The following is a 15,685-nucleotide window of genomic DNA, read 5'->3' on the forward strand; positions in this document are numbered from 1 at the left end:
TGCTTTTACCAATTGAAGTCCCAAGTAGTCAAGATTCAAGATGACAGCTTAAAATCGACTGATTTCGTAGTTGCTCAAAGATTCCCATTTAGAAACATAGTGCAGGTGTTGGCCATTCGGCCCTTCGAGCCAGCACTGCCATTCAATATGATCATTTCTCTCCTTGTCTCTCCAAATTCTCCATTAGTTTCTCCTCTACCCCGACCTTTGCTTCAATGATTCTCCAATTCTCTTTGCAAGACTTGACCACTTTGCCAATTGATCGTTCTTTTCTAACTCAAGATCGCAGAGCTCATTCAAAGCTCATAAGTTATAGCAGCAGAATTAGGCCGTTCGGCCCATCGAGTCTACTCCGCCATTCAATCATGGCTGATCCGTCTTTCCCTCTCAACCCCATTCTCCTGCCTTCTCCCCATAACGCCTGACACCTATACTCATTGTGTTGTTCCAGTTGCCCATTCCTTCTACATTTGACTCCAACTTAGTCATGCCACATCTACACACTCGAACACTGACACAACTACCGCAAGTTTACAAATACCTTTAACTGGATCAGCTCAGCCCAGATTTATTGTTATCAACATGGTTTACAGACCTGCAGAATTCATAGAGTCATAGATTCAGACAGTGTGGAAACAGGCTCTTCTGTTTAACTTGCCAACACGGACCAACATTTCCCATCTACACTAGTCCCACGTGCCTGCATTTGGCCCATTTCCCTCTAAAGCTACCCTGTCCATGTATCCATTTCTAAATGTTTCTTAAACATTACGATAGTCCCTGCCTCAACTACCTTCTTGGGCAGTTTGTTCCATACACCCCAACCCTTTGAGTAAAAAAGTTACCCCTCAGGTTCCCTTTAAATCTTTCCACCCTCATCTTAAACCTATGTCCTCTGGTTCTTGATTCCCCTACTCTAGGCAAAAGACTGCATTTACCATATCTATTCCTCTCATGATTTTGTACACCTCTATAAGATCACCCCTCATTCTCCTGCGCTCCAAAGAATGGAGTCCTAGCCTGTTCAACCTCCCCCCATAGCTCAATCCATCAGGTCCTGGCAACATCCTGGTAAATCTTCTCTGAAGGTATTTATTCACAAAATGCTGGAGTAACTCAGCAGGTCAGGCAGCATCTCGGGAGAGAAGGAATGGGTGACGTTTCGGACCCGAAACGTCACCCATTCCTTCTCTCCCGAGATGCTGCCTGACCTGCTGAGTTACTCCAGCATTTTGTGAATAAATACCTTCGATTTGTACCAGCATCTGCAGTTATTTTCTTATAAATCTTCTCTGAACCCTTTCAAGCTTGACAATATCTTTCCCGTTACACCAAAAACTGGACACAATACTCCAAATGTGGCCTCACCAGTATCTTATATAATGCTAACATGACCTCCCAACCTCTATCCTCAATCCTCCCAACATATGAAGACCAATGTGCCAAAGGTATTGTCTTGAGTAATGACCTAGGCAGCTCAGAATGGTTGAAGTTTTAAAATTTAGTTTAGAGATACAGCCTGGAAACAGGCCCTTTGGCCCACCAAGTCCACGCCAACCATTGATCAACTAGTTCTCACTAGTTTTATGTTATCCCATTTCCTCATCTACTCTATACACTCTAGGGGCAATTTTACAGAGGCCAATTAACCTACAAGCCCACACATTTTGGGGATTTGGGAGGAAGCCAGAGCACCCAGAGGGTGTCCATGCATCGCAGATAGAGAGAACGTGCAAACGCCACACTCCAGCAGCCGAGGGCAGGATTGCAGTCTGTTCTCTGGTGTTGATTTATGTGCATGTGCGGATGGCTAGTATCGACTGGCTTAGCAAGATTCCTGGGTTATTTGAGAGGGCATTAACATGACAAATAGGCAGAGCAGGTCATGATAGAAATGTTTCCATTAACAAACTCTATCAGGTTCTACCAAAATCTATTGATTTAACAAGGTCATAAGTGATAGGAGCAAAATTAGGCCATTCGGCCCATCAAGTCTACAAGTCAAGTCCTTAGAAGCAAAAACTTCCACCCTTTCAATCATGCCTGCTCTATCTCTCCCTCCTAACCCCATTCTCCTACCTTCTCCCCATAACCCCTGACACCCCTGACCATTTCATGGTCCCTGTTCATTTAACCACATAGTTAATTAGATTTTAAATATTAATGGGATTTCAACCTTTCTCCAAAACGTCTTTCTGGTTTTCATGTCAATTTTCTGGAATATTTGTTCCCAGAATCCACTTGCTGGAGATTCCACCGTCGGCTGGTGGTGAACGGAAATCAGAATGAAGGCATTTCCTCACCTCTCCTTGATTTTAGTCCTTAGAAGCAAAATCTTCCACTCACAAGGAGTCGTGTACGGAAGCCAATTTGGCAGAGAGCTGGGAACAGCTTGGTGCTCCCACTATATCTGGCTACAAAGCTTCCAATCTGGAGGTGGAGAATGTCATCTGGTTTTAAATAGAATAAAACTTGAATTTCTACTCCAGCATTCGTTTCCCATATACGTCACAGCAAGTTGAACAAAGTTAGCACTATTTGTTGGAACAAAGAATTGCAGGTGCCGGTTAATACCAATGATAGACACAAAGTGCTGGAGTACCACAGCATTTCAGGCAGCATCTCTGGAGAAAAAGAACAGTTTTAGTTTTAGTTTTGGAGATACACCGCCGAAACAGGCCCTTTGGCCCACCGAGTCCGCACTGAACAGTGATCCTCGCACATATCATATCATATCATATATATACAGCCGGAAACAGGCCTTTTCGGCCCACCAAGTCCGTGCCGCCCAGCGATCCCCGTACATTAACACTATCCTACACACACTAGGGACAATTTTTACATTTACCCAGCCAATTAACCTACATACCTGTACGTCTTTGGAGTGTGGGAGGAAACCGAAGATCTCGGAGAAAACCCACGCAGGTCACGGGGAGAACGTACAAACTCCTTACAGTACAGCACCCGTAGTCAGGATCGAACCTGAGTCTCCGGCGCTGCATTCGCTGTAAAGCAGCAACTCTACCGCTGCGCTACCGTGCCGCCCTTGACACTATCCCACACCCACTAGGGACAATTTACACTTACACCAAGCCAATTAACCTACAAACCTGTACGTCTTTGGAGTGTGGGAGGAAACCGGAGATCTCGAATAAAACCCACGCGGGTTATGGGGGGAACGTACAAACTCTGTACAGACAGCACCCATGGTCGGGATCGAACCCGGGTCTCCGGCGTTGTGAGGCAGCGACTCCCACTATTGTGCCCACAGGTGATATTTCGGGTCAGAAACCTTCTTCAGACTGAAGGTAGAGGGTGGAAGGTGGGGTTACGGCGAAGAGCTGGAGGTGAGAAAAGACCAGGACTAATCAGAGCCGGCGACAAATAGCCTCAGGCAGGGTGGTGCCCTGGTAGGCCCATCGTTGGCTAAGGAAGGGGTGATCTCAAGAGGTTTACCTACTGGTTTAACGACTAAGGGGGAGGAAGAGGGAGAGGGGAGGGGTTAATGTGCTAAATGCCGGAGAATGGAATTGATTCAGATTGGCCACTCGGTCAGCATAGACAAGTGTGTCCCAAAGGCCTGTTTCCATGCTGCATAAAACGGACTCCATTGAAAAGGAATTAAACGTGGCTTCAAAATATCTGTGAAAGAAAATGAAAGCTTTTGTGTTCCTGATCCCATTGAATAGGCGCAATACCTGTACATTAACATCTACTTTAGGATCTGTAATTAACTGCTGCTGATATCCTATCTGGCTTCACTTTCTCGAGAGCCATTAGTCTTTAGCAGACGGACGGAAATATTGAGATTGAGCCCATTAATGAAGACTTTTATTCTCATTAGGATCCCTGAAGTTTAATTTCCTCCGTGCTATTTTTGGCACTGTTGGCACTTAATTTATAGCTCTGCCATTTAAAATTCTGTCTCGTAACTTGATTATTAAGGTATTGCAGGTGGGTAGGAATTTAATGCAAATGTGATCACTAATGCGCTAAAAATAATACGCATAGGAGATTAAATTTTCCATTGCATATCTCATTTAGCACGTTGCAAAGAAGTGTTCGTCATGGGACTGTGCGCCAATCATGAGTTGAATTGGGCTGACTGTTGATGGAAGCCTTTCAGAATTCCCTGTTAACGAAGCCCATGTGAAACATGCCATTTTCTCTGCTTGAATAACAACGGAAGATGTACAAGTAGTATCACTGCTCCTGGGTAGTTCACTTCAACAAGAGTTTGCTTGTGATTGTTAGCCAAAGACCCCTGTTAGTACACACTTCTGTGCACAATTCTGCGTGCACCCCTTCATGCCTTTCACATATGCACGTCCGTACACACTTCTGTATACTGTACACATTTCCATATGCACTTCTGTGCACACCTGTACCCACACCTGTACGCATTTCTGTACGCACTTCACCTCTGTACGCACCTCTGTACGCAATTCACTTCTGTACACAATTCTGTACACACTTCACTTTTCTACTCACTTCCGTACGCACCTCTGCGCACTCCTATACTTCTTTCTGTACGCACTTCTGTACGCACTTCTGTATGCACTACTGTATGCACTTCACTTCTGTACATACTTCTGTACACCCTTCACTTCTGTACACAGTTCTCTACATACCTGCACACATTTCTGTGTATGCTTCTGTACATACTTCTGTACACGCTTCTGTACACATGGATGCCCGACAGGGGATGGATCCAGCTGTTCACTATTGCCTCTATTGTGGGCATGGATGTTTTAACCGGTGTACAAAGCTTGAGTACTTGGTGTAAATTGAATCCCATTTTACTCCTAACATGAGTCATAGAGCAGAGAACAGTGCAGCACTAGAACAGGCTCCTCAGCCCACACCACCAAGTTGCCAAGTTAAACTAATCTCCTGTGCCTGCACGTGATCCATACCCCCACCATTCCTTGCATATCCATGAATCTAAAAGCCCCTTGAATGCCACTGTCTATTCCGCTTCTCCCACCACCCCTGGCAACGTGTTCCAGGCACTCCTCTCTCCGCACATTCCCTTTAAACCTCCCCACCTCTGACCTTAAAGCAATGCCCATTTCCACGCTGGGAAATAGGTTCTGGCTGTCCTGCCGATCGCTGCCTCTCATAATCGTGTACACGTCTGTCAGGTCTCCCCGCAACCTCCGGTGTTCCAGCGGAAACAATCCCAGTCTGTGCAACCTCTCCCTGTGGCTAGATTTAGATTTAGATTTAGATTTAGATTTAGATTTAGATTTAGATTTAGATTTAGATTTAGATTTAGATTTAGATTTAAATTTAGAGATACAGCGAGGAAACAGGCCCTTCGGCCCACCGAGTCCGCACAGCCCAGCAACCCCCGCACATTAACACTATCCTACACACACTAGGGACCATTTTTATATTTACCCAGTCAATTAACCTACAAACCTGTACGTCTTTGGAGTGTGGGAGGAAACCGAAGATCTCGGAGAAAACCCACGCAGGTCACGGGGAGAACGTACAAACTCCGTACAGACGGCGCCTGTAGTCAGGAGCAAACCTGAGGCCACCCAGTTTCCAGCCCCGCGACATGGACGCTTCTGCTATGGGGCCAGAAGACAGCTAATATCATCAGAGACCCACACCACCATAGAGTAGCTGGGACATGTAGGCCGGTGTGGGCAAGTTCGGCCGAAGGGCCTGTTTCCACACTGTATCACTCTATGACTCTATGACTCTATAACAAACTCTTGCAAAGCCGCATTAGAACAATAGAAATGCTGATTCCTAATTTTTTAAGGACATGCCTATTCTTCTAAAAGGCAACACTGATTTATGAACCATATTTTGGATTATGATTTGATCAGAATCCAACAACTGAGGCTCCAATTTATTCACTGCCAGTACTGTTGGCAGCTCTCTGGTGCAGTAACATTTGCCAGCCCATGATTAACAGTCACAACGTTAATCACAAATTACAGGGATTCTGCCTGGCCCGCTGAGTTATTCCAGCATTAGTGTCTTTCCTTGGTAAACCAATATCTGCAGTTAATGTAATAGAAAGGAACTGCAGATGCTGGTTTATACGAAAGATAGGCACAAAGTGCTGGAGTAGCTCAGCGGGTCAGGCACCGTTTCTGGAGAACGTGGATAGGTAGGTGACATTTCGGGTCACGACCTTTCTCCAATATGAGTGACATCAGCTTTTTGTGTCTTCAGTATAAACTTGCATCTGCAGTTCCTTTTCGTTACATTAACTGCAGATGCTGGTTTACCAAGGAAACACAAAAAATGCTGGAGTAACTCAGCAGGTCGGGTACCATCTCTGGAGAAAAGGAATAGGCGACGTTTCGGGTCGGGACCTCTCTCCGACATTTTGTGTCTATCTTCAGCATCGGTAGTTCTTCGTTTCTAATGGTAGAGTTGAATTGGTCCACCCCTTAATTCACAGCAAAGCTGCACATTTGAAAACAAAATCGGGGGAAAAAAAGCCAAATTTGGAGGGAAATTTGGGAAATACTCATCTGGGGCAGCATCTGTAGAGTTCATTGTTGGTGGGAGTATGTTGGAGGTGTAGAGAGTCAACAGCTTCAAGATCCTGGGCGTACACACCTTTGGACCAAGAACCAAGGAGGGTGCAGAAAGTGGCACATCTCTGGTACTGACCTCCCCACCAACAAAGGGATCTACTGGTGCTGCTGCCTCAAGAAGACAGCTTCTTCTTCGTTTGTGTTTCAAATGTTTCATCACTGTCATCGTCCGTCTTGAAAAGGGCGCAAGCTTCCGGCGACAGTCAGCGGGAGCTAGGGATGCCAACTATCTCACTTCCAAATACGGCACAAGGTGACGTCACCGCCCCGCGCCCCATGTGACCTCACCAGCCAGCGGCCACATGCTCCTGCTCCACCAATGGCGGCCGCCCGGGTTAGGATGTGGGTTGCTAAGCAACCTCCGTTAGGCGGCGCCCGGGCCTCCGGGCCTAGACTGCCCGGAGCTAAAATGTCGCAAACCTAAAGTCGGGACCTAAATGGTCGGGACCTCAACTGTCGGAACCTACAGTGACGGGGCCTACAGTGTAGGGGCCTACAGCATCCGGGCCTGCAGCGCCCCCCGTGCCTAATACGGGACAAGGGCGGTCCCGTACGCAACAAACCAATTTAGCCCAAAATATGGGATGTCCCGGCTAATACGGGACAGTTGGCACACCCTAGTGGGAGCCATTACTTGTGCAACAGATGATAGTGGTCGCAGAATTAGCTCAGGCCACCCAGTTTCCAGTCCCGCGACATGGACGCTTCTGCTATGGGGCCAGAAGACAGCTAATATCATCTGAGACCCACACCACCATAGTCACATTACTTTTCTCGCTGCTACCATCAGGAAGAAGGTACAGGAGCCAGCGAACCACCCTAATGCCCAATGGGAAGCTTCTGTTTGTGAACCTTCTCGATTCAAAATCTATCAGTACGGTATCAAGGGTTATGAGGAGAAGGCAGGAGGATGTGGATCGGAGGGAGAGATCGATCAGCCATGATGGAATGGCAGAGCAGACCTGATGGACCGAATAGCCTAATTCTGCTCCTAAACCTACGACTTATGAACCTGGAGATAACAGTTCTCCAGCTCCTTCTTCGCACACAACCCAAGCATTCCCCCCCCCCCCCCCCCCCCCCGGGACACAGAGGCAGAGAGATGAGGAGAGGGATGTGGGTTCATGGGCCGAGCCGGTCGAGGGCGACGGAAGAGGCCCTGCAGCAGCCTGGGGCATACCTGGGGCTTACCTGGGGCTTACCTGGGGCCTACCTGGGGCCTACCTGGGGCATACCTGGGGCTTTACTGGGGCTTACCTGGGGCTTACCTGGGGCTTACCTGGGGCTTACCTGGGGCATACCTGGGGCATGCCTGGGGCTTACCTGGAGCTTACCTGGAGCTCCAATACATCCAGCATGGGGACCGGACTTTGGACTTTTTTCTTTCCTTTTGTAAATTGTGCCTTAACATGGCGACAGGTGCGAGGATTTCACTGTGCAGTGTATACATAACAAGAAAGTCTCTAAGCACCAAGTGCTATAATGTTCCCACATGAGTGACACAAAGCAGAAACAAACAGTGGAATGACTTGCATCAGGCCAATTTGGCTTTTATTTGCACAATATTGCTCACTTTATATTGGATTATCCTCACACAAAGCTTGTATCCCAGACCATGCAACAGCTGGACAATAAATACGTGCAGGCATTAAGTATCCCAGGCGACACTGCAATAAAATCACACCTTCTGTTGAGTTTAGTTTTAGTGAAAGATCCGTTGCATAAAACTACCGAGACTCTCCACCCAAATGGGATTTTGTGCATCTGAATGATCAGCGTTCAGTATTGCAACCGGGGAACGAGGTAGATCTAAACACCTAAATTAAATGATAAAAACTACTAGACCAAGTGGACCCGTTGGGCCCAAACCTCTCCTGCATTGGTGCAGCACCCTCTCCTCCCCCCCTCCCCTTCCCCTCTTCCCCCCCCTCCTCCCCGTCTACCCCTCCACCCTCCCCCTCACCTCCCCTCCCACCCCCTCCCCTCCCCTCTCCCTCCACCCTCTCCCCCTCCTCCTCCCCTCCCCCCACTCCATCCCCCTTATCCTCCCTCCTCCCCCCTCCCTCCACCCCCTCCCTCCCTCCACCCTCCTCCCTCCGTAGGAGATAGATTTAAACTTTAAAATGTGAATAACTTTGAAAATATAACACCGATTTCAATGAAACTTCTTCCATTAGCACCAAAGGGACGATGGTGAGTAAGGTGGGCCTGAAATTGTCCCGCTGTCGGGTACCCTTTATGCAAAAACAGCCTGAAGCCCTTGATGCAACCAAAAGTAATCCATTGTTGGAGTTTTGTTCGTGTTCAAGAGCCTGCCCGATGGGTGCACAAGGTCATAAGGGATAGGAGCAGAATTAGGCCATTCGGCCCACCGGGTCTACTCCGCCATTCAACCACGGCTGATCTATCTCTCCCTCCTAACCCCATTCTCCTGCCTTCTCCCCGTAACCCCCCGACACCCGGTTATTGGGAAGAAGCTGTTGTTGAGCCCAGTGGTATCAGGCTCCTGTACAGGGGAGCAGTGCTGACCAGAGCTCATGGGAGCACCACTCCACCACCTCTGTAAAAACAAAAAAGCCAAAATAAACAGCGGGGTATTTTAACCAGCGGGGAATTCAACAGCGGCCGCTCAGACACCAGTGACAGCTCCGGCACCTAAACAATTCCCACTGCCACACTGCCCCTAATACCTTCCTCCCGATGGCAGGAGTGAAATGAGAGCGTGGCCTGGGTGGTGTGGGTCCATGATGATGCTGGCTGCCTTTTTGAGGCAGCGACTCCCGAAGATTCCCATCGATGGTGGGGAGGTCAGTAACCGTGTAGGACTGGGTGGTGTCCCGCCACTTTTCTCTGGTCGATTAGTACAGATCTTAGTTGATTTTAAATCGAGTTAATTGGTATAGATCTGTACCACAAATTGGATCACAGAAAGTGCAGGGAGGAACTGCAGACGCTGGTTTAAACCGAAGGTAGACACGAAAAGCTGGAGTAACTCAGCGGGTCAGACAGCATCTCTGGAGAAAAGGAATAGGTGACGTTTCGGGTCGAGTCCCTTCTTCAGACTGAGAGTCAGGGGAAAGCCACCGTCTATATCTCTCCTCTCCTCTTTCCCCAGACTCTGTGTGAAGAAGGGTCTCGACTCACCTATTCCTTTTCACCAGAGATGCTGTCTGACCTGCTGAGTTACTCCAGCTTTCTGTGTCCACCTTTGGATCACAGAATGCTGCACCAGCGTGTTTTAAACCTTGTATTGAAAGTATTTTAGACCAGAAACACTCCATATTCATTATATTTGATTTTTCAACGCAATTAAAATAACTCTCGATGACGCATTCCATATTGGGGTAGAAAATATACTTGTGAAGTGTAAGGTTGTTCCAGGTTAGAAAACAAGAGGCGATTTATTTTTGAGGTTTACACTTCTACACTTCGCGCTGCCTCGGCAAGGCCAGCAGCACAATCAAGGACCAGTCTCACGCCAGTCACTCCCTCTTCTCCCCTCTCCCATCGGGCAAGAGGCGCAGAAGTTTGAAAAACCCGCACCTCCTGATTCAGGGACAGATGCTGTTATCAGGCAACTGAACCGTCCTCTCTCCAGCTAGAGAGCAGTCCTGATCTCCCATCTACCTCATTGTAGACCTTTGATCTAACTTAATTGGACTTTATCTTGCACTAAGGGGTGCTGCGGTAAAGTTGTTGGCTCACAGCGCCAGTGACCCGGGTTCGATCCTGACTACGGGTGTTGTCTGTACGGAGTTTGTTCGTTCTCCCCGTGACCTTACCCGAATTTTCCCCGGGTCCTGGTTTCCTCGGTTAATTGGTTCGGTAAACCTTGTGAAATGTCCCTAGTGTGTGTGATAGCGCAAGTGTGCGGGGATCGCTGGTCGGCGTGGACCCGTGTACTAAACTAAACTGAACTAAATGTTGCCCCCTTTATCCTTTATCTGTGTACTCTGGATGGCTTCATTGTGGTCATGTACAGTCTTTTTTTTGACACACAAACAAAAGCATTTCACTGTATCTGGGTACACGTTGCAATGATAAACTGAACAAAGGGTGGGGGGGGGAGAGAGAGGTTCTGGAGGAGAATTATAGGGATGCGACTCTGGTAACCTTGTCTTCCGCTGTGAATCTGGAGTCTGGTGTGCAGTTCTGGTCGCCAAATTATAGGAAGGATGTCGACAAAATGGAGAGGGTACAGAGGAGATTTACTAGAATGTTGCCTGGGTTTCAGCACTTAAGCTACAGAGAGAGGTTGAACAGGTTGGGTCTTTATTCTTTGGAGCGTAGAAGGTTGAGGGGGGACTTGATAGAGGTTTTTAAAATTTTAAGAGGGACGGACAGAGTTGACGTGGGTAGGCTTTTCCCTTTGAGAGTGGGGAAGATTCCAACAAGGGGACAAAACTTCAGAATTAAGGGACAAAAGTTTAGGGTAACTTCTTTACTCAGAGGGTGGTGGCTGTATGGAATGAGCTTCCGGTGGAAGTGGTGGAGGCAGGCTCGATTTTATTATTTAAGAGTAAATTGGATAGGTATGTGGATGGGAGGGGATTGGAGGGTTATGGTCTGAGAGCAGGTAGATGAGACTAGGTCAGAGAAAGTGGTCGACGTGGACTGGTAGGGCCGAACGGGCCTGTTTCCGTGCTGTAATTGTTATAGGTGGGTGACGTTTCGGGTCGGAACCCTTATTCGGTCTCTATCTACTCAGGAACAAGGAAGAGGGCCATAAATGCAAGTAAGTGCCCTCTGCCTCGTCTCGATCCTCTCCTCTCAAGAAAGACATTAATGCCTTTGAGAAGTCTCCATGATTCATCCAATACTAATCAGCAGAACAGGGGTGGGCTTCTTGTGTAAGGCACACATGGCAGCGGAATCTGGGGAAAGGTCAGGTACATATTCCGTGCGACAGCCTCGAGGGATATGTCTTCCTGATGACTGCCATACTCTTGGCACGAATTGGTCATATGCTTCAGGTGCAGACACCAAATCCCCAATCGACTAAAATGTGCTCGTTATTGGCAACCAGTTGTGTGATGACAGGAAATAATAATGATCCAATACAATGACGATAATGGGACCTGTGAATTGGACGTGTAATTGCATTACACACGATTGCTTGACTGTGAGGAGTTCATTTAGTCCTGCACTGTGGTTCTTTAATATTAAAAACATGATTATATCATCGTCCAGCGTCCAAGGTGTCGGCCATCCGATTGAATGTACCACCGATTAATTGTGTAGTCTGTGCCAAAGTCAAACACTCATGTGGCACGGTGGCGCAACTGGTAGAGCTGCTGCCTCACAGCGTCAGAGACCTGGGTTCGATCCTGACTGTGAGTGCTGTCTGTGTGGAGTTTGCACGTTCTTCCTGTGACGATGTGGGTACTCTCCAGGTGCTCCGGTTTCCTCCCATATCCCAAAGACATGCAGGTTTGTAGGTTACTTGGCCTCTGTAAATGACTCCCAGTGTGTAGGGAGTGGATGAGAATGTGGGATAACATTGAACTAGTGTGACATGCGTGGTGTCCGACGGTCAGAGGTGGGTCAAAGGGCGTGTTTCCATGAGAGCTCTAAACTAACCTAAACTGAACTTGCAATGGCAGTCATATTGAGAGACCTGTTGTGGCTACCAGATGTAGGCAACAAAGGTTGTTGTCATCAATGGTTCCTTCTCCCTGTCATTTGGGTATATTTATAATTTTCAAATGTTAAAAGGCATTTGGTTTAGTTTAGTTTAGAGATACAGTGCGGAAACAGGCCCTTCAGCCCACCGTGTCCGCGCCGTCCAGCGATCTCCACACGACACACGCTAGGGACAATTACATTTTTATACCAAGCCAATCAACCTACAAACCTGTACGTCTTTGGAGTGTGGGAGGAAACAGGAGCACCAGGAGAAAACCCACGCAGGTCACGGGGAGAACGTACAAACTCCGTACAGACAGTCCCCGTAGTCAGGATCGAACCCGGGTGTCTGGCGCTGTGAGGCAGCAACTCTACCGCTGCGCCACCATGGATGAAAATACAAAGTCAGGGGTATTAATCTGCAACGATCAAGCATTGGAAGTAATGAAACATTACTGTTGAAGTAAATAATGGCGCACTAAAGAACAGATCAATTTTCTGTACATCCACAGCTAATCACAGATCATGAAAAGAAGATTGTTAATATTAAACGTAATTACATCTCCACATTGTACCGCATGATCAATACTCCAGAAAATAAGACAGAATAATGTTCCTGGTATCCGGGAAACCTTGAGTATGTCTCAATCATTCCATATTTTCATCCCAAGCAATGAATAATATTTGTAAATGCTCTTTTGTATACATTGAAATGTTTTTGTACTTTTAATAGAGAATAAATCTGGACAGTGAGGGGTGGGTAATTGGTGCCTGGTAGTGTTTTAAATGTCACGCCGGTCAATTGGAGGAGCCTTCAGTGGTCTGGTAACCACGGGCAAGAAACTGCTCCTGAGCCTGGTGGTGCAGGCCTTCGTGATTTTGTATCTTCAGCCCGATGGTAGATGGGAGAAGAAGGAACAACCGGGCTGAAGGTGGTCCTTGTTGACGTTGGCTGCTTTCTCGAGGCAGCGTGGAGTGTAGGTGGGGGTGATGGTGGGAGATCGGACACTGGTCTGAATGATGGTCTGGTCGACATCAACAACATTCTGCAATGTCTTGAAGTCAGGCACACAATGCTCAGCGGGCCAGGCAGCATCATAGAAACATAGAAACATAGAAACATAGAAAATAGGTGCAGGAGTAGGCCATTCGGCCCTTCGAGCCTGCACCGCAATTCAATATGATCATGGCTGATCATCCAACTCAGTATCCCGTACCTGCCTTCTCTCCATACCCCCTGATCCCTTTAGCCACAAGGGCCACATCTAACTCCCTCTTAAATATAGCCAATGAACTGGCCTCAACTACCTTCTGTGGCAGAGATCCAGAGATCCAGAAGATCCAGAGATCCAGAAGATCCAGAGATCCAAAGATCCATCTATCCAGAGATGCTGCCTGTCCCGTTGAGTTACTCCAGCATTTTGTGTGTACCTCCAGTGTACCTCCAGCACCTGTGGTTCCTTCCTACACACTCTGCAATTTCTTGCAGTCTCGGGCTGCACAAAGCTCTATGGCACATCTGTAGAAGCTGGTAATGGTCAATGGAGACAACATGGTCTTCTGAGGAAGGGGAGATATTGGGGTGCTCTCTTGGCCGTTGCATCCAATGGAGATGGACCAGGATAAATTGTTGGTGATATTCGCACCTAGGAACTTGAGAGCTAAAAACTGAAGTGAAGCTGAAACTGAACTGAACTCTTGGCCATCTCCGCTCATCTTTTAACCAGGGTAGGGGAATCAAAAACCAGAGGACAAGTTTACGGTAAGAGGATAAAGATTTAATACAAACCTGTGATGCAAACCTTTCACTCAGAGTGTGGTTGGCCGAGGGAATGAGCTGCCAGAGGAGGTAGTTGAGAGCAGGTACTATAACACCATTTAAAATACACTCGGGCAGGTATATGGATAGGAAAGGTTTCGAGGGATATGGGCCATGGAAAGGTTTATTACGATATGGGCCAAATGCAGACAAATGGGGCGAATTTGGACGAGGCATCTCGGTCAGCGTGGACGAGTTGGGCCGAAGGGCCTGTTTCTGAACAACTACACGACTCTATGACTGGAGGATATTAATGGGCAAAATGGATTTTTGTGACAACCAGAGACTTTAAATATCACCATTATAAATCTTCAGCCTTTATTTCATATTTATATGCTCAACTAAATTAAATTTCCCCAGCTGCCATGTGGAATTTGAACTTGTCAGTAATCCAGTAAGGATTCTGTCACCGGGCGGCACGGTGGCGCAGCGGTAGAGTTGCTGCCTCACAGCGCCAGAGACCCGGGGTCGATCCTGACCACGGGCGCTGTCTGCGCGGAGTTTGTACGTTCTCCCCGTGGGTTTGTTGGCTTTGGTATAATGGTAAATCGTCCCTAGTGTGTGTAGGATAGTGTTAGTGTGCGGGGATCGCTGGGCGGCGTGGGTTCAGTGGGCCGAAGGGCCTGTTTCTGCTGTATCTCTAAACTAAACTAAAGAGACAAAGATACAACATGGAAAACAGACCCTTCAGCCCACCGAGTCCATGCCGACCATCGCTCACCCATTCACACTAGTTTTATGTTATCCTACTTTCCCATCTACACACAAGGGGCAATTTACAGAAGCCAATTAATCTACAAACCCACATGTCCTTAGGATTCCTCCCACAGTCCAAAGACGTTCAGGTTTGTAGGTTTATTTGGTATTATAAATGTAATTGTCTCTAGTGTATGTGGGATAGTATTAGGATAGGATAGTAAACATAGAAACATAGAAACATAGAAAATAGGTGCAGGAGTAGGCCATTCGGCCCTTCGAGCCTGCACCGCCATTCAATATGATCATGGCTGATCATCCAGCTCAGTAACCTGTACCTGCCTTCTCTCCATACCCCCTGATCCCTTTAGCCACAAGGGCCACATCTAACTCCCTCTTAAATATAGCCAATGAACTGGCCTCAACTACCTTCTGTGGCAGAGAATGCCATAGACTCACCACTCTCTGTGTGAAGAAATGTTTTCTCACCTCGGTCCTAAAAGACTTCCCCCTTATCCTTAAGCTGTGACCCCCTGGTTCTGGGGTAGTAGAGTAGACGTGATGGGCCGAATGCCTAATTCTACTCCTACTCCTTATGAGCTCGGCATCATGATAGGTCAGCGTGGACTCGGTGGGCCGAAGGGCCTGTTTCCGTGCTGTGTCTCTACAAACTAAGCTAAATAGATCACGGAGTTTTGCTGAAGGATTGTCCCACCTGTTGCTGAGACTGAGTTGCACCACCAGCCCCATTACCTCTTTCTTCTCGTTCCAGCTATGGTGGAGGCCTGCCTGCTCTACCTGCTGAAGCGCCGGGCGGCCGGCTTCCTGCGGAGCGACAAGGTGGCCGCGCTCTTCCTGAAGGTGGGGAAAATCTACCCAGTGGCCAGAGAGCTGTGCGCAAAGGTTCACGAGCTGCAGCAACAGGCAGACAACAAGTAAGTAGGAATGGAACTCAGGCACCCACTGGGCCTCCGACACA

At 47.7% G+C, this 15,685-nt stretch overlaps 1 protein-coding gene across 6 annotated transcripts in view; it reads left to right on the forward strand.

Annotated features, from left to right (window-relative positions):
- sgsm2 (small G protein signaling modulator 2) overlaps nucleotides 1-15,685 on the forward strand; it is a 220,574-nt gene that overhangs the window by 121,958 nt on the left and 82,931 nt on the right. For all 6 annotated transcript variants that reach the window (XM_078422583.1, XM_078422578.1, XM_078422577.1 and 3 more), the window contains exon 3: nucleotides 15,479-15,641. In XM_078422583.1, the coding sequence (XP_078278709.1) occupies nucleotides 15,479-15,641 (163 nt within the window). The remainder of the gene's footprint in view (nucleotides 1-15,478; nucleotides 15,642-15,685) is intronic.

Source organism: Rhinoraja longicauda, chromosome 26 (genome assembly GCF_053455715.1).
Source record: "Rhinoraja longicauda isolate Sanriku21f chromosome 26, sRhiLon1.1, whole genome shotgun sequence".
NCBI lineage: Eukaryota > Metazoa > Chordata > Chondrichthyes > Rajiformes > Arhynchobatidae > Rhinoraja > Rhinoraja longicauda.